At 39.2% G+C, this 23,545-nt stretch overlaps 3 protein-coding genes and 1 long non-coding RNA gene across 5 annotated transcripts in view; 3 read left to right on the plus strand and 1 right to left on the minus strand.

Annotated features, from left to right (window-relative positions):
• Positions 1-23,545, minus strand: part of LOC127429087 (guanine nucleotide exchange factor subunit RIC1-like) — a 259,906-nt gene that overhangs the window by 137,509 nt on the left and 98,852 nt on the right. The window lies entirely within an intron of this gene.
• On the plus strand, positions 1,853-9,566 carry LOC127429091 (E3 ubiquitin-protein ligase TRIM39-like). The gene is made up of 6 exons (XM_051677887.1): positions 1,853-2,368; positions 5,505-5,600; positions 5,699-5,929; positions 6,047-6,069; positions 6,149-6,267; positions 6,343-9,566. The coding sequence occupies exons 1-6, from the start codon at positions 1,967-1,969 to the stop codon at positions 6,870-6,872; spliced, it is 1,401 nt and encodes a 466-aa protein (XP_051533847.1). The 5' UTR covers positions 1,853-1,966; the 3' UTR covers positions 6,873-9,566.
• LOC127429097 (uncharacterized) lies at positions 13,181-15,720 on the plus strand. 2 transcript variants are annotated; one of them, XR_007895225.1, is made up of 3 exons: positions 13,181-13,239; positions 13,308-13,681; positions 13,716-15,720. It is a non-coding gene; the product is annotated as an uncharacterized LOC127429097 (long non-coding RNA). The 2 variants fall into 2 exon arrangements; XR_007895224.1 differs by having other exon boundaries at positions 13,215-13,273.
• LOC127429089 (endoplasmic reticulum metallopeptidase 1-like) overlaps positions 18,308-23,545 on the plus strand; it is a 29,292-nt gene continuing 24,054 nt past the window's right edge. The window contains exons 1-2 of the mRNA XM_051677885.1: positions 18,308-18,587; positions 20,593-20,897. Coding sequence (XP_051533845.1) covers positions 18,316-18,587; positions 20,593-20,897 — 577 coding nt within the window. The 5' untranslated portion in view covers positions 18,308-18,315. The remainder of the gene's footprint in view (positions 18,588-20,592; positions 20,898-23,545) is intronic.

Consider the following 23,545-nt stretch of genomic DNA (forward strand, 5'->3'; position numbering starts at 1 on the left):
GACTCGGACACAATACTGGTGACTTGGACTCGACTCGGATGGACACAATATTGGTGACTCGGACACAATAATGGTGACTTGGACTCGACTTGGACACAGTATTGGTGACTTGGACTCGGACTCAACTCGGACTCGAGATCTAGTGACTTAACTACAACACTGATGTACTGTATATAAATGGGACATATTGGTATCATTACTTAATTTGTTTACACTTTTATAGCATTTCATTTTTGGGGACCTTGATATGAGGTGCAATGAGACATTTAACTTTATTTGTATTTTTACATCAGTTCTGGGTGTATATATAGCATTTTAAAATGAATTTCTCGTGATATGGTGACGAGGGAAACGGTTGAATGAATATTCCTGATGGGATGGGTGCTGGAAAAGAAACCACCCCAGTGCTGCATTTTAGCGAATAAACTGGAAAGAGGCTGCAGCCTGAGTTGCCAGATCAGTTGGGAAATGATGCTGAATAATCTGTGTAAAATGTATTATGACTCATTGGAAAACAGAGCAGACAGAAGAGGTAAGAAGCGTTATTCGACACAAATGTATACCCATAGTGGAAGTAACTTTATCCTAAGGTGATGTAGTTTCCTATTCTCCGGCAGGTCCCGCATCCAGTGTTCAGATTGGCTACTAAGAGCTACTTACAAGCGGTCTGTTATTGGCCAGTTGAGAAGTCATTCTTATCGCCTTAACTGTAGTAAACAGAGGGACAACATATTGTATTCCAGGAAAATAAACAGCAACTAAGTTCAAAGTTCAGTGCAAATTTTAAATGGTTAACATTAGACAAGACAAAACTATCACATGCATTTAAATAAGTTGTTTACATCTTTGACCATTAATATTATAATGGGGGCGATGTAATAATGTATATGTGTGTTTTTACTCTCTTCTGTCCTATAGAATTTATAGACCTATTTACTATACAGTATATTTCATACAGCTCAATATACAATATGTAACATAATTTATAACTTATTATTAATTAATTCTGCAATTAGTTTTTTTTTAAATTAAAAATAATATTATTTCAAATTAACAATTAGAACATAGGGATAGTTCACCAAAATATGAAAATTCTATCATCATTTACTCACCCTCATGCCATCCCAGATGTGTATGACTTTCTTTCTTCTGCAGAACACAAATGAAGATTTTTAGAAGAATATTTCAGCTCTGTTGGTCCATACAATACAAGTGAATGGTGAATAGAACTTTAAAGCTCCTAAAGCACATAAAGGCAGTATAAAAGTAATCCATAAGACTCCAGTGGTTTAATCCATGTCTTCAGAAGTGATATGATGAGTGTGGGTGAGAAACAGATAAAAATGTAAGTCCTTTTTCTATTCTAAATCTCCACTTTCACTTTTACATCTGAAAGTCACATGTGGTGCCTGTTTAGTTTCACTTTCACATCTGAAAGTATAAGTGGAGATTTAGATTAAAAAATAATTTAAATATTGATCTGTTTTTCACCCACACCTATCATATCACTTCTGAAGACATGGATTAAACCGCTGGAGTCTTATGGATTACTTTTATGTTTACTTTATGTGCTTTTTGGAGCTTCAAAGTTCTGTTCACCATTCACTTGCATTGCATGGACCTGCAGAGCTGCGATATTCTTCTAAACATCTTCATTTTTGTTCAGAAGAAGAAAGAAAGTCATACACATCTGGGATGGCATGACGGTGACTAAATGATGAGAGAATTTTCATTTTTGGATGAACTATCACTTTAACTAGATTCATTTTTCGCGCGCAATTACTCGCTTGGCGCTCCGGTCCAGGTGGTGGCGGTAATTCATCTGTTACATTCGTTTGCAAACCCGCCAAAATAAGAAAAGATGAAGTTCACAGCGACGGTCCCAACAAAACAAAGGAACGTTAAGAGTCACTTTTAGTAAACTGAAAATTACACTTTAAAGATCTTTAATATATTTATCTTAAAAATGGCATCTGGATCTTTTACTGATGAGGATTTCTCTTGTTCTGTGTGCTGCGACATTTATAAGGATCCTGTTCTCCTGTCCTGCAGTCACAGTGTGTGTAAAGAGTGTATTCAGAAGTTTTGGGAAATCAAAACAACCAAAGAATGTCCAGTTTGCAGAAGCAGATCGCCTATAGATGATCCTCCAGTAAATTTGGCTTTGAAGAATCTGTGTGAGACTTTCTTACAGGACAGAAGTCAAAGATCTTCATCAGGATGTGAAGCAGTCTGCAGTCTTCATGAAGAGAAACTCAAACTCTTCTGTCTCGATGATCAACAGCTGGTGTGTTTGGTGTGTCGAGATTCTAGAACACACACAAATCACAAATTCTGTCCTGTAGATGAAGCTGTCATGGACTATAAGGTCAGAAAAATTATATTCAAAACATCTTATTAGAACATCAGTTACAGAGCGACACTTTATTTATTTTACATTTACAAACACACATTTTGTTCAAGAAATGTCTACTTTTTGTCTTTGAATAGGCCAGTGATTTGAACAGTTCTAGAACCAGTGTTAAAGACAGTGGCGTAGCTAAGGGTGGGCCGGGGCGGGCCTGGGCCACCCAAAATATGAGACATTATTCTTTAACTTCAAATATATTTATTTATGCATAAATTCTGATTTCTGAAAGTGTGAGAACTGTTTTGGTTAAAAAATTTGGGATCCATTTTTATTGAGGTTCACCCAAAAGTAATTTCCTGGCTACGCCCTTGTCTAGAACTTCATGTAGCAAAATTGCGTTTTCAAACTTGCCGTGTGTTGACAACCGTTAAACTGACCATGACCAATCAGTGTTGCCAACTGTTTCTCATGGGAAGTCGCCAAAGGCTCGCTGAAATGTCACTAGAATTAGATAAATCATGTGATGACGTCATTTATTTCGTTAGACATCAAATTTACATACATTAAGGAATTGGTGTAAAGAGCTGCAGTGTTGGAGAACCATCATATGTTTTTTTTTTTTTTTTTTTTATTGAATTAATCATTTAACTATTAGTATTTAACTACTAATCATTTAGCTATCACTAATTGAACTTGTCAAACATTCAGAAAGTTCTGGTGGGCAGTGGGATAGATGTATTTTTTTTATTATTATTATTATTATTTTTGCATGTTATGTTTTTTAATAAACAAACTGGCCAAATTAAGCCTATCAAACTCTGCATAGCAAGCAGAATATCTTCCCCTGAAGCGTGTATTCCATCAGCCAGAATTAAAAACTTCAGGATCAAAAGTTCCTCTGATTCACAAATCATGACGGTCAGTCTGTGACAATCCAAGCAGGCGATCCAGGCCGTTTAAACTGTCAGGTGATTGCTGCTCACGCTGGATCCGCACGAGCGCGAGTGCAACTTCAAAGTAAAAGCGCTTCACGTGTGCTATAAGTAAATGTCAAATTCATTATGCACTGTATGTACAATTTTATTTGATTCTGTATTTTGTGAATAAATGTGATTACTATCGTGGACATGCCATCCATGGGTGCTGGACTACTGTGTGTACTGTTATTTCCTTCTTCTTAATATATTAACAATTCCTTCATGTGCAAATAAATTACTCAGATTTGATGAGTAAAAAGAAATCAGAAGAAACTGCTATCTACCATTTAAAATACAATATTTGATATAATAATAATAATAATAATAAGTTAAAGTTTAGTGTGAAATTGAGTAACTATAGTGCTAAATAAGAGTTTATTATTATTTAACAATTTTCTGATTATGTTATTTACTATATTAAATTGTTGTATTGGCCTATCGGCCACCCCGCTCTCTGGATATCGACATCGGACATTAAAAAACCCATATCGGTCGATTACTAATTATATAAAGACAGCCTTCATGCTTTCAGTTTGAAACTGGTACAGCTAGACAGACTTTCTTCTCAAACATTATAAACAGGAATATAAACAACACCCGCACTCTTTTTGCTACTGTAGAGAGACTAACTAACCCCCCAACACAGGTTCCCTGTGAAATGCTTTCTGACAGAAAATGCAACGAGTTTGCATCATTTTTCATGAAGAAGATCAATGATATTAGAATGGCGATCAGCTCGTCCTCATGTTGCACTGACGTCAGACAGCGCCCACCACAAAAACATTAGAAATTAGTCACTATGTCTGATTTTGAGGCAACTGATGGCAAAACCCTGGAAGAAATAGTACAGCATCTTAAAACATCGACCTGCTGTCTTGACACTCTCCCCACAACATTTTTCAAAAATGTGTTTAACTGTTTAGAAAAAGATCTGTAAGAAATAGTAAATGCATCACTCCTTTCAGGCACATTTCCGAAGTCCTGAAAACTGCAAAATATCAGTGCTGGTATTATTAGATCTAAGTGCTGCTTTTGACACTGTTGACCACAATATTTTCCTAGACAGATTGGAAAACTGAGTAGAGCTCTCTGGGACGGTCCTCCGGTGGTTTGGATCATATCTAGAAGGGAGGGGTTACTATGTGAACATAGGCAACTATGAATCTGAGTGGACATCCATGACGTGTGGAGTCCCACAAGGCTCAATTCTTGCACCGCTCCTGTTCAACCTGTATATGCTCCCACTAGGCCAAATTATGAAAAAGAACCAAATTGCATACCATAGCTATGCAGACGACACCCAGATCTATCTAGCCCTATCGCCAAATGACTACAGCCCCATAGACTCTCTGTGCCAGTGCATTGAGGAAATTAACAGTTAGATGTGCCAAAATTTGCTTCAGCTAAACAACAACAACACAGAGGTCATTGTATTTGGTAACAAAGGCGAAATTCACAAGGTGAACACATACCTTGACTCCAGGGGTCTTAAGACAAAAAAATCAAGTTAGGAATCTTGGTGTCATTTTGGAGTCAGATCTTAGTTTCAGTAGTCACATCAAAGCAATAACTAAATCAGCCTACTATCATCTAAAAAATAGTGCCAGAATTAGATGTTTTGTATCCAGTCAAGACTTTGAGAAACTTGTTCATACATTCATCACCAGTAGGGTAGACTCCTGCAATGGACTCCTCACTGGCCTTCCCAAAAAGACCATTAGACACCTGCAGCTCATTCAGAATGCCACTTCCAGGATTCTCACCTGAACCAAAAGATCTAAGCATTTTACTCCAGTCCTCAGGTCTTTACACTGGCTTCCAGTTACATTTAGAATTGATTTTAAAGTACTATTACTCATTTATAAATCACTCAAAGGCCCAGGACCTAAATACATTGCACAAATGCTTGTTGAATATAAAGCTAACAGACCTCTCAGATCATTAGGATCAAGTCAGTTAGAAATACCAAGGGTTCACTTGAAACAAGGTGAAACTGCATTTAGCTATTATGCCACCCACAGCTGGCACCAGCTTCCAGATTTTTGTATGTACACAATGAACACCATAATGTCAGTTAAACATTAATTTCTGCTCTTACCTAAGTTTCTAAAAAAATAATAAATGTGTTTCCTTTAATACACTCAATGAAAGCATGTTAACATGTTGATTTCTTTCAGGAGAAACTCAGATCGGAAATAAAACCCTTACAGGAGAAACTGAGAATATTTGAGATATCTAGACGGAATTTGGTTCACACTGCAAATTATATTAAGGTTTGAGTTGAACAATGTGATTTAAGATTATACAAATGAACACATATATACATGTAATTCAGTCATTACATATTTCTTTGAAATGACTTTTATTCCAGATTCAGACTCAACACACAGAGAGACGGATTAAGATGGAGTTTGAGAAACTTCACCAGCTTCTACGTGATGAAGAGACGGAGAGAATAACAGAACTGAGAGAAGAAGAAGCTGAGAAGAGTCGGATGATGAGGGTGGAGATTGAGAAGATGAGCAGACAGATTACATCGCTTTCAGACAAAATCAAAGCCATCGAGGAGGAGATGAACGCTGGAGATGTTTCATTCCTGCAGGTACGAAGCACGTCCTTTCAGCAGATTGAATATTCATTATACTGGAGACAAATGCAAATATGTCAATGTAATATAAAACTGTTATCATAAATAATCTGCAGTTCTGTTTTTTTACAGAAATTCAGGAGCACAATGGAAAGGTTTGTATTGTGTTTCTTGATTCTCTCTTTGATTTTGAATCAAAACTCACAACATCACTGACTCCTGAATGTTTTTCAGAACCCAGTTTAAACTGACGGATCCAGAAATCATTTCAGAAACATTGATCAATGTGTCAAAACACCTGAGCAACCTGAAGTTCAATGTGATGCAGAAGATGCAGAAAAATGTTGAATACAGTGAGTTCATAATACAACTATATATTTATCTTTTCTGTCTTATTAGAAGTGTGTTTGAGTGTCCTCTCTCTTCAGATCCAGTGACTTTGGACCCCAACACCGCTCAACGTAATCTCATCGTGTCAGATGATTTCACCAGTGTGAGATTGAGTGATCAGCCACAGCTGCTTCCTAATAACCCAGAACGATTTTCTTGTAAGTGTGTTCGGGGATCAGAAGGCTTTTCTTCAGGTCTTCACTGTTGGGATGTTCAGGTTGGAGACAACACATGCTGGTTTCTGGGTGTGATGACAGAATCTGCTGAGAAGAAGAATAAAATATTCTCCAGCAGTGGATACTGGCTTTTGGGGCATTTCACTGGTAAATATGCTGCATTCGTTACCCCACAGAAATCTCTCCTACCAGTGACAGAAAAACTCCAGAAGATCAGAGTTCAGCTGGACTGGGAAAGAGGCACGTTGATTTTCTCTGATGCTCTCACTAACACACACATACACACATTCACACACACATTTACTGAGAAAGTATTTCCATTGTTCCTTATCGGCAGTAACAATTCTCCTCTGGTGATCTTACCAACAACATCTCCTGAAAACAACTCTTGAGAATTCAGTTAGAGCTGAACATTTGCCTACAACAGCTTTGAGTTCCTGTAGCGCACAATAATACAAAGGAAGATCATTTATGATTTGGTGGCATTTCTTTTGTTCTTATTACTTCATATTGATGTTTTAATGTTTTTTTATGGTTCTGCTGGCCAAGATATCAGTGCATTCTGTCATGAACATTAAACTGTTCAGATCAATATGCATGAAGAGTTTTAGAGAACTGATGTTAATGATGTTTTGGCGACTCCTGCTGACTGTATAGAGCATAGAGGAGACGGATTACCATCAAAATCAAGAATTCATCTCCACGTCACTGACACAAAATCTTTTTAAAACATAGTTAAACATACATATATAAAAGTGAACTACTTTGTTCTAAAAGATTACAATCATTCAGACTTAACCTAGCTGTTTTATAATGTCAATATCGAGTTCTACAGTCATGTGAATTTGAGTGTTCTCATCTGTGGAATTAATATGACACAATAAAGCGTTGTAACAATAATCGACTATATTCATTTGAATTTTTTCACTTATTGATCCACAAAAAAACTCTCCACCTGCTTTCACATTTCTTATTTTTTTTTTTTTTTTTTTTAATTTGGTATGCCTAATTCCCAATGTGCTCTGAGTCCTCGTGGTGGTGTAGTGACTCGCCTCAATCTGGGTGGCTGACGACAAATCTCAGTTGCCTCCGTGTCTGAGACCATCAATCTGCGCATCTTATTACGTGGCTTGTTGAGCGTGTTACCGTGGAGATGTAGCATGTGTGGAGGCTTCACACTATCCTCTGCGGCATCCACGCACAACTTGCCACGCGCCCCACCAAGAGTGAGAACCACACATTATAGCGACCACAAGAGGTTACCCCATGTGACTCTACCCTCCCTAGCAACCGGGCCAATTTGGCTGCTTAGGAGACCTGGCTGGAGTAACTCAGCACGCCCTGGATTCAAACTCGTGACTCCAGGGTTGGTAGTCAGCGTCTTTACTCGCTGAGCTACCCAGACCCCCTTCTTTCACATTTCTAATCTTTTTAGCTCTCTGTTAAATGTCATTTACTAACTTAAAAAATGAAAAAAACTACATTTTCCTGGCTTGTATAGCTAATGTGCATGCACGTTCTCGAGTTGATTGACAGGCGATGTCTGTTTCCAAAAGGTGATTGGTTCTTTTACCTGTTAGGCGGGACTTTGTTTCTGCATATGTTGACCATTACTCTAATGCCAATTTCACCATTTAATTTTAATAGAAGTGGCCCGTCTCTGCTAAAACTAAAATGAAGGCTCCTGGGGATCACTAACAAAAGAATATTCAAATAAGATGGATAATATTAACTGCTCCTCTTCGTTACGAGGGAAAAGAAGTGACGTTAAATTCAAAGATAAAAGGGAATTTTTGTCCAAAGGCCACCCAAAACATGATTTAAAAGACCTTTTCACTCAGATCGATGGTTAATTTCAGATTAAAAAAAAAATAAGAGGTGAACTTAACGACTTTTACAATGAATTTACAGAGATTCTCAAGGCGGGACGCATGGAATTCCTGTTCAAGTAATGTGGGAATACACTGAAAAATAGCTGACCCACCTCCATGCTTGACTGTGGGGATGGTGTCGTTCTTGTCATCACCTTGTCATCTTACTCCAGACGTACTGCTGACCCTTGGGTCTAAAACCATATCACCCTGCAGCTCTTGCTTAGTTGCCCACTAGAGCTAAGCAGGGTTGAGCCTGGCCAGTACCCGGATGGGAGACCTCCTGGGGAAAACTAAGGTTGCTGCTGGAAGAGGTATTAGGGAGGCCAGCAGGGGGTGCTCACCCTGTGGTCTGTGTGGGTCCTAATGCCCCAGTATAGTGATGGGGACACTATACTGTAAAAAGACACCGTCTTTCAGATGAGACGTTAAGCAGAGGTCTTGACTGTCTGTGGTCATTAAAAATCCCAAAAGAGTAGGGGTGTAACCCCGGTGTCCTGGCCAAATTTTCCCCATTGGCCCTTCGCAATCATGGGCTCCTAATAATCCCCATCCATTAATTGGCTGTATCACTGTACTCGAGTGGTGGTGTAGTGGGCTGAAACACATAACTGGTAATCAGAAGGTTGTTGGTTCAACCCCCACAGCCATCACCATTGTGTCCTTGAGCAAGGCACTTAACTCCAGGTTGCTCCAGGGGGATTGTCCCTGTAATATGTGCACTGTAAGTTGCTTTGGATAAAAGTGTCTGCCAAATGCATTAATGTAAATAAATGTAAATTCTCTCTCCTCTCCACCAATAGCTGGTATGTGGTGGGCATTCTGGCGCACTATGGCTGCTGTCGCATCATCCAGGTGGATGCTGCACACTGGTGGTTGTAGAGGAGAGTCCCCCTATACTATGTAAAGCACATTACGTCTATAAAACCTTCTTCCAGGACTCCACAGGTCTATCCAAATTCCTTGAATATTCAGTCAGCTGGAGTCAACATTTCCATTGGTGAAGTTTTGCTTTCTTCCACACCCCAAGAAGGTTGCTGTTGTACCATATTTAAAAAATGTATGAATGGTGCTGCCAACTTTGTCTATTGGAAATGGAAGTGCCTTGGAAGTGTACTTTTAGCCATGACCTTTCTTGTGTAATTAAATAATCTCCTCTATTAGCTTTTGAGACAGCTTATTTTTAATTGCATTTTTTGCATAGAAATCATCATGGTTACTTGCGTAACCTCCGTTCCTTGATGGAGGGAATGAGATGTTGTGTTGATGTAGTGACACTAGGGGGTCACTCTTGGGAGCCCAAGACACCTGTGGTCTTTGATAAAAGGCCAATGAAAATTGGTGAGTGGTATTTGCATGCCACTCCCCCGGACATACGGGTATAAAAGGAGCTGGTATGCAACCACTCATTCAGGTTTTATGCTGAGGAGCCGAGACAAGGTCCGACCATTTCAGCGGGTAGTTCAGCGTTGTGGCAGGAGGGACACAACGTCTCGTTCCCTCCATCAGGGAACGGAGGATACGCAAGTAACTATGCCATTCCCTATATGTTACTCACTCGACGTTGTCTTTCCGACCATGTGGAGAGTCTTCAAGGTAGATCCTACCCGATGGGGGAGGGGTTACTACAAACATGGAGACTGTCACATCGGGGGCGGATTTGTGCCACAGCTGGGCGCTCAGGGGCGGGAGACCGCCGCTGGAGTGCCAAACCTGCCAAATAGAGTGGTGGACGGTGGTCGTGTTGACGGTTCGTGCACACCAGATATGTGACCCAGGGAACAAGGAAACCGCTCTTGCTGAACTCTTGGGTACTGCAGCCACTTGGGCATGTAGCGCAATTAAAAGCAAAGGTAACAAAGAGATTCTCCTCCCGGCCTTCGACCGGGGGATGGAGAGGTCTGCTTACCAGCTCCAGAGCAGCGGGTTTCGTCATCCCTGGGTCGCCCGTCTCAAGGGCCCTTTGAAGCCTTTCACGGGTTCTTGGCGGCCATGAGATGAGTGGCGTCTGCTTCCTGCGGTGGGCTCCATGCCGGGGCCGGGCCAAAGGGGCGTGCTGCAGTGGAGCCAGTGCAGTCAGGGGGACGCTCTTGGTGACGAGCAGACAGGGTGCGGGATCTTGAGCTGCGCCAGGGCAGGATATGCCGGATAGCCTCCGTCTGCTGTTCCACCGTCGAGAACTGCTGGGCAAAGTCCTTGACGGTGTCGCCGAATAGGCCAGCCTGGGAGATGGGGGCAGCAAGGAACCGTGTCTTGTCAGCCTCACCCATCTCGACCAGGTTGAGCCAAAGTTGGCGCTCCTGGACCACTTATGTGGATATCGTCCGCCCGAGAGACCGTGCCGTGACCTCCGTTGCTCGGAGAGAGTGAGGTCGGTCGCCGAGCACAGTTCCTGCATCAATTCCGGGGCGGAACTATCCTCGTGCAGTTCCTTTAGCGCCTTGGTGGACTTGCAGGAGAGCCATGGCGTGCAGGGCGGAGGCGGCTTGTCCAGCGGCACCGTAGGCCTTGGCCGTCAGAGATGATGTAAACCTACAGGCCTTGGATGGGGGCTTTGAGCACCCGCACCAGGTGGCAGTGCTCTGCGGGCATAGGTGCACCGCGAGCGCCTTTATCCACTGGGGGATTGCCGAATAGCCCTTGGCCGCCCCACCATTGAGGGTGGTGAGGGCGGGGAAGCTGACAAGATCGAGACTGAGCAGTAAAAAAGTGCCTCCCACAACCTTGTCAGTTCTTCATGCACTTCCGGGAAGAAAGGAACGGGGGCGGGGCGTGGCTTTGAACGGCGCTGCGAGCCCAGGACCCAATAATTGAGCCGCGAGGGTTCAGGGAAGAGCGGATGGTTCCACTCTAGCCGACGCTCGCGGCTGCCTGGGAAAGCATGTCGTCATCTCCGCATCAGCCTGTGACTGGGCAATCGAGATCTCATCACTTTCGCAGGCTCCAAATAAGAGGTCGAACTCGCTGTGAGATGAGCCGGCGGACTCATCCGGAAGCCCGATCGGGGCAGACGAGCGTGCTGGGGAATGGGAGGTCTGCGGGGTGATACCCGGCGGAGGCGGTCCCATTGGGGTCCCCAAATCGCCCCCAGTGCTAGCCGCGCTGGCTTCATACCCATGGGAAAAAGGACCGAGTTGGGGAGCTTCTGGGGTGGCTTGCTTTCTTACGAAGGCGAGCCGCGACCGCATCGTTGCCATGGACATGTCCTCGCAATGAGTACATGACCATCCACGAATGCTGTCTCCGCGTGAGCAGTGCCCAGACACGAAAGACAGTGATCATGACCGTCAGAAGGCAAGAGATAACGAGTTCAACCAGGAATAACACACAAAGGAAAGGCATCTTTAAAAAGACGCGTCTTTAAAAAGACGTTCCGTGTGTGCCGCTCTTTTAGAGAAATATACTCTTATTTCTGCGGAAACGCCCAGGGGCATTCTTTGCAGTGCACCAGTTCAAAGGAGGGAGAAGCCTCTGAAATGCGCCGTCAGATCCAGCAGAGGTGAATGAACAGTCGTGGGAATTCAGCTCAGTGTGCATGACCGTTCGGCTCCGAAGAGAAAATCTGAATGAGTGGTTGCATACCAGCTCCTTTTATACCCGTATGTCCAGGGGAGTGGCATGCAAATACCACTCGCCAATTTTCATTGGCCTTTTATCAAAGACCAGAGGTGTCTTGGGCTCCCAAGAGTGACCCCTAGTGTCACTACATCGACACAACGTCGAGTGAGTGACATGGGGAACATTTTTTGCTTACAACGCTAAACTTAAATATGTGCCATTGTAGAGTGATGGGTTAATTTTGTTTTAAAACAATTACTTGTGTAGCCTTACATATTTAAGAAACACCTACATGCAATAGGGGTTGAATAATTATGACATGGCTGTATTTTAAAAAAAAATACTGCTATTTACAAATATTAGGTTATATATTCACACTATGACTTTGAATGTGTCACTCAACTGATATAGATGTAAAGTTTAAAAATTCTGGGTCATCAGAAAAGCTTAACTTTGTAAATCCTTACTGTCTTGGGGGTGTTGAATAATTTTGATTGCAACTGTATGCTGTGTGGTGTCTGGTGGTGGAGGGGGACAGCTGTTGCTCTTCATACTCGGTGTGGCGGGTGGCGCTTGTGGTGCTGTCATTTAAACTGGGTCTTGCGCTGGTTCTCCTCCCATAGCCTATTGACCATCATGTTGGTCCTCGACCTGTTCCCGACATCGTCCAAAGGGAGTCGAGTCCAGGTCTGGGTCACCTACATATTTTAGACACTGAGAGATTTTGTTAGAGGTCACTGTCCTTCCCTGGTGTGTTTTTCTGTCTCTCATGTTTGTTTCAGTTAACCAATCAGAAAATGCTTTTCAATCACCCTTGAATAACTCATGCCCTTAAATAACTCATGCTTTTTCTGTTCTTTCTTAGTCATTGTCTCATGTTTTCTTCTTGTTTTTTCCCTCTCTGTCAGTTTTTCCTTAAACAGTTTCATCTGTTTTGTGCTAAAACTTCTGTGGTCTTTCCTTTATTAAAGATTTAAATTCCCCTACTTAAGAATAACAGTGGAATTTTTGTTGCGGTCCCAGACCGGCTATTCCAACCCTGGTCTTTCCTCAACTAAATAACAATTATAAAAATTATCATCTATTGAGAATCACAGTGGAATTTTCTTACCAGAAAGGTCACCTTTGTTGAGGCGACCCCGTCCTCAGGCTTCAGGTTCCCGCTTCTTACCCCGTTTTTTAGGGGAGGTTCAGGTTTCTCAGAGACTTTAACCCCGACTGTGATCAGGTTTCTCAGGGACTCTAACCCCGACTGTGATCAGGTTTCTCAGGAACTCTAACCCCGACTGTGATCAGGTTTCTCAGGAACTCTAACCCCGACTGTGATCAGGTTTCTCAGGAACTCTAACCCCGACTGTGATCAGGTTTCTCAGGGACTCTAACCCCGACTGTGATCAGGTTTCTCAGGGACTCTAACCCCGACTGTGATCAGGTTTCTCAGGGACTCTAACCCCGACTGTGATCAGGTTTCTCAGGAACTCTAACCCCGACTGTGATCAGGTTTCTCAGGGACTCTAACCCCGACTGTGATCAGGTTTCTCAGGGACTCTAACCCCGACTGTGATCAGGTTTCTCAGGAACTCTAACCCCGACTGTGATCAGGTTTCTCAGGGACTCTAACCCCGACTGTGATCAGGTTTCTCAGAGACTCTAACCCCGACTGTGATCAGGTTTCTCAGAGACTCTAACCCCGACTGTGATCAGGTTTCTCAGAGACTCTAACCCCGACTGTGATCAGGTTTCTCAGGGACTCTAACCCCGACTGTGATCAGGTTTCTCAGAGACTCTAACCCCGACTGTGATCAGGTTTCTCAGAGACTCTAACCCCGACTGTGATCAGGTTTCTCAGGGACTCTAACCCCGACTGTGATCAGGTTTCTCAGGGACTCTAACCCCGACTGTGATCAGGTTTCTCAGGGACTCTAACCCCGACTGTGATCAGGTTTCTCAGGGACTCTAACCCCGACTGTGATCAGGTTTCTCAGGAACTCTAACCCCGACTGTGACCAGGTTTCTCAGAGACTCTAACCCCGACTGTAATCACAGCTTTATCCTTCAGCACTGAGTCCGTTGTCGAGTCAGCCGACCATTCTGTAAGCGTTCTTAAGCTTTTCTTTTTGGTTCAGGCTAAAACTACCATTTTCTGGAAACCCATTTTCTTCCCATAATTGTAATTGTGCACACAACCTGTTATATATAATTATTATTTCATTCTTTAAGGTCCCGGACCACAACTTGAGTTTTCAGAATTTGACTACGTCGAGGTGGGACTCAGGGGACCCAGTCATTGGCTGCGCAGCTTTACCTGTCATTATAGATCAGGGCGAACCTGAATTAGGATCCCATCCTCGTCGCCACTTTGTCATGGAAATTCTCCACCTGGAATTCACACGAGTGAGAGTGTTCTAAACACATTACAGGAAACAGTGCAGTCTTTTCCTCATTGCTTTATTCATACCACCTGGCCGGGAGGAGAAGCTCATGTGGCAGGCATATATAGGATACTTATGTATAGTTCCTTGTTTGTCAACAAGTTACATGTGATTAGACCTCAGCAGATTTCTCATGTGATATGAACATGTATTGTATTTGAGCAAACCAGTTATCATATGATCGGACCCTTAGAGGTATGAACAAGAAGATATTGTCTTCTGCCTGGAAAACAGACTGGTCATCCATTTCAACCCATAAGCACAACACAGGGCTGCTCCAGCACTGCATTTTCTACCTTAAAGTATTTTATACATAAATAATAATGTTCTCATATAGCTAACTATTATATTGACCTTCACAAAAGTATTTCCATTGTTCAGTGTTGGCAGGAACCTCTGGTGATCTTACCAGCAACATCTCATGAAAACAGCTCACAAGAATTCAGTTAGAGCAGAAATTCAGAAAGCTACAAGATTCAGTTTGCTCATGTCAACAAAGTCAAAGATTTAGTTTAGAAATGGAATCAAAATTAAGGTCCAGATACACTTCATATGAAATCGATGAACGAATTGGTGTGATGTCATTTAGAACTAAATCTGGCCAAAAAGAAGGTGTTTTCACCTCTCTGTGCAGTGAATATTATACATTGTATCTGTACACAACAAGACAAAAGTCATCCCTGGGGTAGAGACAGTGAGTAAATCTAAAAATGGTTAAACAGTTTGGCATCCTGATCTAGGCTGTAAAATATTAATAACATTTCAAATATTAACTGATTCATTTCTCTATTACAATACATGCATTTCTCATTTCTTGCCATATTGCATATTTCAGACTGTTGATTTTCTTTTTGGGCACTGCACAAAGAATATGTGATGTGGACATTGCCTGTTATTAATATATTTATTTATATACAGTCATTTGATTGTACAGTGTCAACATCAAAAGCACAGTGTATATTTTAAGACCACATTTAAAGCTTTTTTTTCTCCTAAAGTTATTGCATTCAGCACCTTTTTTAGACCAAAAAGGACCATTTGTGACCTTCCCCTACAACAGGATTGACCTTTAAACATGTAAAGTAAACTGAGACTGACTGTAGTTCTGTCTGTTTTGGGTCTTGATTTATTATTCTTACAACATTGCAAAAAATAAGTTGCTATGTTGTGCCTAAAGTATGTTCAATCAAAGGTGAATCGGTAAGAAAATAAGTGTTAACATTTCTTTTGTCCAGTTGTTTGCTCAGATGGCTGTTATTGATGTTGTAAGATTTTGAGAGAAGGTTTTTTGAAGTTTTGCTTCATTTTCAATCGTGAATGCTGAAACTTTAATTTAATGTATCCCAGACTGTCTTCCAGAAGAGATCTTGATGTAGTTTTCTAAAGAAAAAGAAGAGTTAATGTAAATCATGTATTAATTGTACACTTGAACATTTATTTGAACTTTTAGTTTGTGTACATGATCTGTGAATATTCACCTCATTTTTAACTGTCTTTGATACATAAGAATGACTTTCTACAGGTCTGACATCACCAGAAACTACAGATTAAAAATGAAACATCTGATTATCTTCATATAAAGTGAGTTATTGTTTAGGATCAATTATACACCATTAGATTACAGAGAATATGAGATATGAAGGATTTTAAGGGATGTAAATAATTACATTGAAACATTTCACTCGACTGACTGATATCATTTAATAAATTCAATAACTCACTGTTTGGTCTGCCACTATTTGTGCTGCTTCGTCGAACAAACATTAAACTGTTGGTTTCTTCATTGGCTTGTAGCTCGTTGGCCATCTTTCTCACTTTCTCTTCTGCAATTTGTGATGGTTCAGCATTTCTCACATCTACTTTTGTGTTCAATTGAGGAAAGAAGTCCCACAGATTTGGAACTACATGAGAGTAAATTGACAAATAACTATTCCTTTAATAGACATTACTGTCCAGATTTACATTGATATCTCAAAAACATTTGTCTCTATTTAAGCAGATATGAACGTGGAACTTTTTATAAAACAATTAAAGATAAAAGTGTTTTAATTACCTTGAATAAATCAGTGAAGTGCAGAAACTTCCACATCATCTGTTGTGTGTAGAAGAATCCTGTTCGATCACACGTCACATCACAATAAGAGATCTGAGAGACAGAAATGTGTTCTTTATATGCTGACAAATATGTCAACTCATGACTCCACCCATCTTAAGTCTACTCATGACTCCACCCATCTTAAGTTGTTTTGTACTTTCACATTCCCCGAGTCACACATTGAGAGTCACACACAATGAGAGTTGCACACAATGAGAGTTGCACACAATGGCATTTTCGTTGTAATCACTTCCACTATTTGTTAGTTTGATGGTTAACAGCATTATAACAGTGTCAGAAAAGACAGGACCGATTTATCTTGTTTAGTAGTTTTGAAAGTAAAGTCCATGTGAAAACTGTGCAAACATTTATGAAATAGAATAATAAAACATGTTTTCACATTCTGCTTTGGGTGTTATCAAATGTGATTGTGTCTGCTGCTTTTATTTTAAATGATTAATTTATATCTGTGTAATATCTGTGTTATTACAGACTTATTCAGTTATACAAGTCAAGAGTTAACTTTATAAATGCTAAACATGTTTATTTTGATGCATTAGTCACTGAAGAGAATACAGCCAGAAAAAATGACAAATAATGTAATTAGTGATAATAACAATAAAACAATCTTTAATAGATGTCTATTGTCGGTTCCATAAGTTCAGGTTAATCAATGAAGACTGAACATGTAATAATTGTACTTAATTCTGGTGAAACAAATGCAGTTTAAACCAAACACTATCAGCACAATGTGTTTTGTGTGTGTGTGAATAACAGCAAAACCACATAAATACACAAGTTATTATGTTTAATAGTGGCTTGTTGTGCAATCATGATTCCTGCAATTTTTCCAAATACTGTTTATAAATCTGATTTGTCTTTCATACTGTATCTGTTCAGCAATAAGACGTTATATTAAAACACATGTGAAAATCATAACTAATACGACTCTCATGATGCTTTTGCAGCAGATCTCAACCTTTTTGACTCCTAGAAACTATCAGTGTCATAATCACATTTATTAATTCCACAAGTTTCAGTAACTGTCAGTTTAGAAGTTGTAGGTCTCTGTCTTGTTTCTCTGTCTGTTTTTAGCATTGCATAACTTCTTTTATTACATTATAAAAAGAGATTCTGACACCTAGTGGTCAACTATCATAATCACTGTTTATTTTTTACATATTAAAATCAATAGAAAATACATTCATTGACACTTATTTATTTGACTTAATCTTATCTTTATAATGTCTTCAGTCTAATGCAGATGATGTTCTGTAGTCTTGATTAAATCATAAAAAAGGGACAATAATTCAACTATTAGTCTGGTCATGGAAGACTTACAGAGTGTCCCCTAATTAAAACTTGAATTAAAAGTGTTGCATTGTCTTTAGTGAGACTGATGTGTCACCTGTTGAGGGATCAGTAACACTTTTATATTGTACAACTGCTCCAACTCTGCATAAAGAGACTCAAAATGCATTTTCAGTGGAATTTTAGCAATGCTATATATATATATATATATATATATCATATAAAATGTATTTTATTTGGTGTAAAATGTCAATTTATAACAACAGGATTTTGTCCTGAATGTATGTTTTTTATGATCTCTTTGATCACTTCATTGGGAGCTTTCATTCATATCTCAGTTTGCATGTTTTGGGCTTTTGTGCAGATTTGACACTTTCCTGTTCTGTAATTATGGGTGTAGTGTCTGTAGTCACACAGTAGGTGGCGTTATACATCAATCATAAAGGAAACTGCGAGTGGGCGGGGTATCTGCATATGTAGGCGGGACTGTGGCATCTGGCCACGCCCACCTATCTACCTGAAGTTTGTCTCTCCGCGGCTTCCGTCCGCTCTGTCAGCAGGAGTAAACATGGAGAGAGACTGTACTATGCGCCGAATAAAACCCGTTCAGAACAAGCAGAACCAGCGGGACTGTGCTGGTGAACCGGCCAGGCTGAACGGGCTCGGACCTGGGGCGCGGCGGCGGAAGCAGAAGCCGGAGGTGAGCGCGCAGCTGCTGGGAGAGAGTTCGGTTCTGCTGCTGCTGTTCGGGTTCGTGTGTCTGCTGTGGGTTCTGGTTCTGATCTCACTACAGATGCTCGTCATCAGATCCAGCGGGGAATTCAACGCCATCCGGGCCAGGTGAGACCCGGTACCACAGTACAGTGATCATGGTAAAACACGGTACTTTTGTGTTAGTATACTGTACTCACTCACACAAACATACTGTAAATACTCACCCTGTTTCATTTAGAAATGCATCACGATAAGGAAGTAAAATAGTTTAATGTTGACTTTAAATAACAAGCTTTTGAGTCATTGACAAATAAGGTTATTTGAGGTGATAATAATGAGAAATCTTAAAATGTCATGTGCTGTGACCATCAAGTTAAATGTATTAAAATAGTTTCCTTGCACCTTAATTATATATGAGAGTGTACGCAATAGAGGTAGACCGATATATCGGTTTTACCGATTAATCAGCGCTGTTAGTTTTTTCATAATTTTGTCATTTCAAAATAAGAGTCCCCGGTGTATTTCAGGCTTGTTCATACTTAAAATTCCCACATTATGCACCAAATCATAATTGTTTTCTGGTTATTATTTTCATTTTGGTTGAACAAAAATAGAATTGCATCTGGGATTTTATTCATTTTTAACTCTTTGTCCCGGCATAGTAAAGAAGTAATATATATATATATATATATATATATATATATATATATATATATATATATATATATATATATTGAAGTTCTTTAAATCAATTGTAAAAACTATTGGCTGAATAATCGGTTATCGGACTTTCCCCACAACCTTAGTTATCGGTATTGGCAAAATCCACTATCGGTCGACCTCTAGTACACAACATAATTATTAATTTAAAAAAGTTTTCAAATATATTTTTCTTGGATAAATATATGGGTCATTGACAAATAAGGTTGTTATGAGAAATATATATAAAAAAATGTAGTTTGAAACGCTTGTGTTAAGTTCATAGTTTTCACACATTTTTGAAAAACATTTATAGCATTTTCTACAAAAAATTTATTTAATGACTTTAAAAATGTCATGTGGTGTGACCATCAAGTATAAGGTATTAAAATAGTTTCCTTGCACCTTGAATACACGAGAGTGTACACAACAGAAGTAGACCGATGTATGGGTTTTACCGATTAATCGGTGCCGCTAGTTGCTTTTGAAACTGTTGGTTATTGGCAAAATAGTTTTTTCATAATTTCGTAATTTCAAAATAAGAGTCCCTGGTATGTTTCAGGCTTGTTTATACTTAAAAGTCCTGCATTATGCACCAAATCTTTCTTTCTGGTTCTAGCATTTTCTACAAAACAGATGTATTTAATGACTTTAAAATGTCATGTGGTTTGACCATCAAGTATAAGGCATTAAAATAGTTTCCTTGCACCTTAAGTATATATGAGCGTGAATGCAACTAAATCATTAATTTTAAAAAAGTTTTCACACATACTTTTCAAGGTGAAAAATATTTTTTACAAATATCATTAAATTTTAAGTCAAGAATATCAATTACTTTTCTCATGGTTACACCAAATGACCTGAACAAAATAACTGTTTTCATTAAAATGTCAAAATATTGATATTTAATTATATATAAAAAATACACACAGTCTTGCGGGTCTAAAGAGGTTTTTGTCACATGACAACAACATTTCTACATACATGTTAGTTAAACCTCATGACTTTTATTTGGTGGACAAAAGTTTTTCAAATATTAATCATATTTAAAAAAAATAAATAATAATTGCTTATGTTTCAAAGAAAAATAATAATAGATTATTCAGCACAACTCATGCCAACATTAATTTTTTTTCAAGAATTTTAGCTTTTAATGAGACTTTGACTTTATTTACCGTCTCCAGATAGTTACACCACATGACATTTTTTACTTTAAGCCCCAGAAAAAAATATCAAAATGACTTTAAACTCAGTAATTGAAAACATGTTCATCATAGAAGAGGTGCAAGAAATGTTTTTGAATAATTTAATAAATCTGGACAAAAAAAAAAAATGAGCACCACGTCATTGACCCTACATACACTTTAAGTAGTTCAGATACAATACAGGACATTTACAGTTGTGAATGGGAGTGTGTATGTCTTTGTAACAGGAAGCATTTGGAGCAGATCACCAGTGTCGGACCACGAACCGTAGGAAGCCCCGAGAACGAGCTTGCGACGGTGAACTACATCCTGGAACAGATCGAACAGATCCGGTTGGAGAGTGCGAACGGACCGCACGCCATCACAGTAGACGTCCAGCGACCCACCGGCTCATTCAGCATTGATTTCCTGGGCGGCTTCACCAGTTACTACGACCGTGTGACCAACATCGCTGTCAAACTAGAGCCAAAGACGACAGCGCAACACTTCATGCTCGCCAATTGCCACTTTGATTCAGTGGCCAACAGCCCCGGTACACATTCACAACATTTAATAATCTGATGCAAATGAACCAGGAGGAAAATGTTATTGCTCAGAGAATCTTTAAGGTGAGGTGTGTAATTTCTGCACCACTAGCTCATTGGTCGTACAAACAGATAATTTAATTTATTTAATTTCAAAGTCACGCCATTGGTCAATGAGTCAATGCGCCTGTTTGCATACACACCAATACGCTCCCAATTACTCCCAAAAATCAGTTTATTTAAAAAATACGACATGAGAGTTATTCTCTGCTTTTAACATCAAAACATCAACATGTGCGCACTTTGAATAAGCTGGTAAGAACGCCGGCAAAGGTGTTTAATGCAACACGAAATCGACTTGTATCGATCGGTTTATTCTTAACCTCTATTTGTTGTGTTTTGGTGATTTTGACCCAGACGACTTTTTTTTTTTCTTGCGAATTTTTTTCTTTTTACTTAATCCAATTGGAATAAAATTCCTTGACTCTGAGCAATGTTTTAGTAGCGTCACAGTTTGATCACAGTTTTATTTAGGTGAAATCAAACTGCGAATGATTTACTTATAGCTGAATTTGAATATTAAACAGCGATACACCACGTTTAACCCTTTAAGCTTGGATGGGCCCGCGAGAAAAACAAATATTTGTCAAAATATTCATTTACATTTACATTTACATTACATTTATTCATTTGGCAGACGCTTTTATCCAAAGCGACTTACAAAAGAGGAAAAATTAATAACTACAGTCTTGACCGATACAAAATAGGTATCGTTTGAAAGCTTAGAAGCTCTACTTTCCAATGCATGTAGATATTATGACCAAAACTGAACAAGTGCTTTGAAATTTGCAGACAAATCAGAAGTGTGCCGTTTTGATGATTTATAAAAACATTGCACTGTACGTATTATTGCAATCAATAAAAATATCAATCTCATCAAATAGTCATGTGTCATATGTTGTTGGAAAGCCCTTAAAAAGTAGAATACATCCAGCCTATTTGTTTTACTCACAGACAAAAATAATGCGAGTAATAGCTAATTATACGTCTTTGACAATTATGTTAATGTTGCTAATATGCCGTGTTTTCACTTATAACTTCACGAAAAATAAACGGAACATAAAATATCACATATTGTTACTTAGAGGAGGTGATTATCTTTCAAACGAGTCCACACACAAGATAATCAGATGTATAGATCATTAGATAATCCACATGAAGCACAATGTTACATATGGCCACCAGGAGATGGCGCCAAATACATGACACAGACTCAATGATGACTCAAATGACACAGAATGAAACTCATTCTGTGAAATCTCATTACTAAAATCATGTCTGCATGCTATGCAAACCTTTAGTCATTGTTGTGTTTCATGTGTAATTAGTTCTTATGTACAATTATTATGTTTTATTTGTTTGACACATGGAGATGTTTTTGGACACTAAGATAAATTATTTTTGTAATGTTGTAACTTTTGATTGCTTTGTTGTATCAACACAAAAATTTTCTCAGATACAGTTGACATGATTGGGAACAAAACAAAAGCAGTTTTTTTTACCTTATTTACACCCAGAGATATATAATGTAAAACCAGAAAAATAAGAAAAAAGTAAATTTTTGGCTTAATTATTTGCGATTTTTCAGAAGTTTCTTAGGCTGAGAGTCTTACAATGTATCATTAAAAATACATGAATCTATATCATTAAAAATCTGAAAAGTTTCCTTTACAGTGATACCAAACACTGTGTTGTAAACCTTTAATGTTGGGTATGCAACTGAAAATCTTTAAAAACACCTTCAGAGCTTAAAGGGTTAAACATCCAATATTACACACTTCCCCTTTAATTGTGTTCCCAGTGATGTTTCACGAAGTATCAACTTGGTCTCCTAAAATTCCTTTGGAGAAATAAAAGTAAACTCAAATGAGTCAATTGTTGACATACAGCAAAAGTATGGAGCTATACAATAAATGAGAAATATTTGACATCGGTATCTTGACAAATCAGAGCACAGTTTGAGACATTGTTGAGATCTCTTCTGAGATTACTAAACTTGTTTAGACTGTTTATTGACTCATGCAAGTCTTGTGCAAGAACGTTGTTTTTAACTGGAGTCATAAATTAAGAATACTGATTTGTGCATTTACGACCTTTCACTCTGTTGTATTTGTGTTGCTATGAGCGTGAATTATCAGACAAAGCAGTATTTAGTTTCATTGTGGTTTGTTGTCAGCATTCTTTAAGTCAGATCTTCATGTGTGTTTGTGTTGTTGGAGTTTGTGTCTGACAGCTGATTGTATGTGAGCGACCGGTAGTTTCTATAGAGTCTGTGTGCATTAATGTACCTCATTTACAAACTAACAATGATGCTTGAGGGGGTTCATGTTCAACTGTCGGTTATGCTCAGAAATCCTGATGCTCAGAAAACCAGCAAGTGAAACTGAACAGCAGTGTGTGTTTTGTGTTTGCTGACCGTGAATGGAGCTTTGTTGCACTGATATAAGATCAGTTTGTCTTTGTTTCTGTGTTTGATTTGAGTTATTACACAAAAGAAATATAATATAGACATTAATAATTCTTTTCTGTCTGCTAGTCACATAGTCTCTGATGATGGATAAATGCATGAATGCTTAATATGGCTGTTATGGTTTTT

This window comes from Myxocyprinus asiaticus, chromosome 38, assembly GCF_019703515.2.
Source record: "Myxocyprinus asiaticus isolate MX2 ecotype Aquarium Trade chromosome 38, UBuf_Myxa_2, whole genome shotgun sequence".
Taxonomy (NCBI): Eukaryota; Metazoa; Chordata; class Actinopteri; order Cypriniformes; family Catostomidae; genus Myxocyprinus; species Myxocyprinus asiaticus.

What these genes read in the sequence shown, in the direction of transcription:
- LOC127429091 (XM_051677887.1), top strand. Translation starts at nt 1,967, where the DNA reads ATGGCATCTGGATCTTTTACTGATGAGGATTTCTCTTGTTCTGTGTGC. An exon ending in GAGATGTTTCATTCCTGCAG is followed by an intron (nt 5,930 to 6,046) that starts GTACGAAGCACG and finishes GTTTTTTTACAG; the next exon opens with AAATTCAGGAGCACAATGGA. An exon ending in TTCAGGAGCACAATGGAAAG is followed by an intron (nt 6,070 to 6,148) that starts GTTTGTATTGTG and finishes AATGTTTTTCAG; the next exon opens with AACCCAGTTTAAACTGACGG.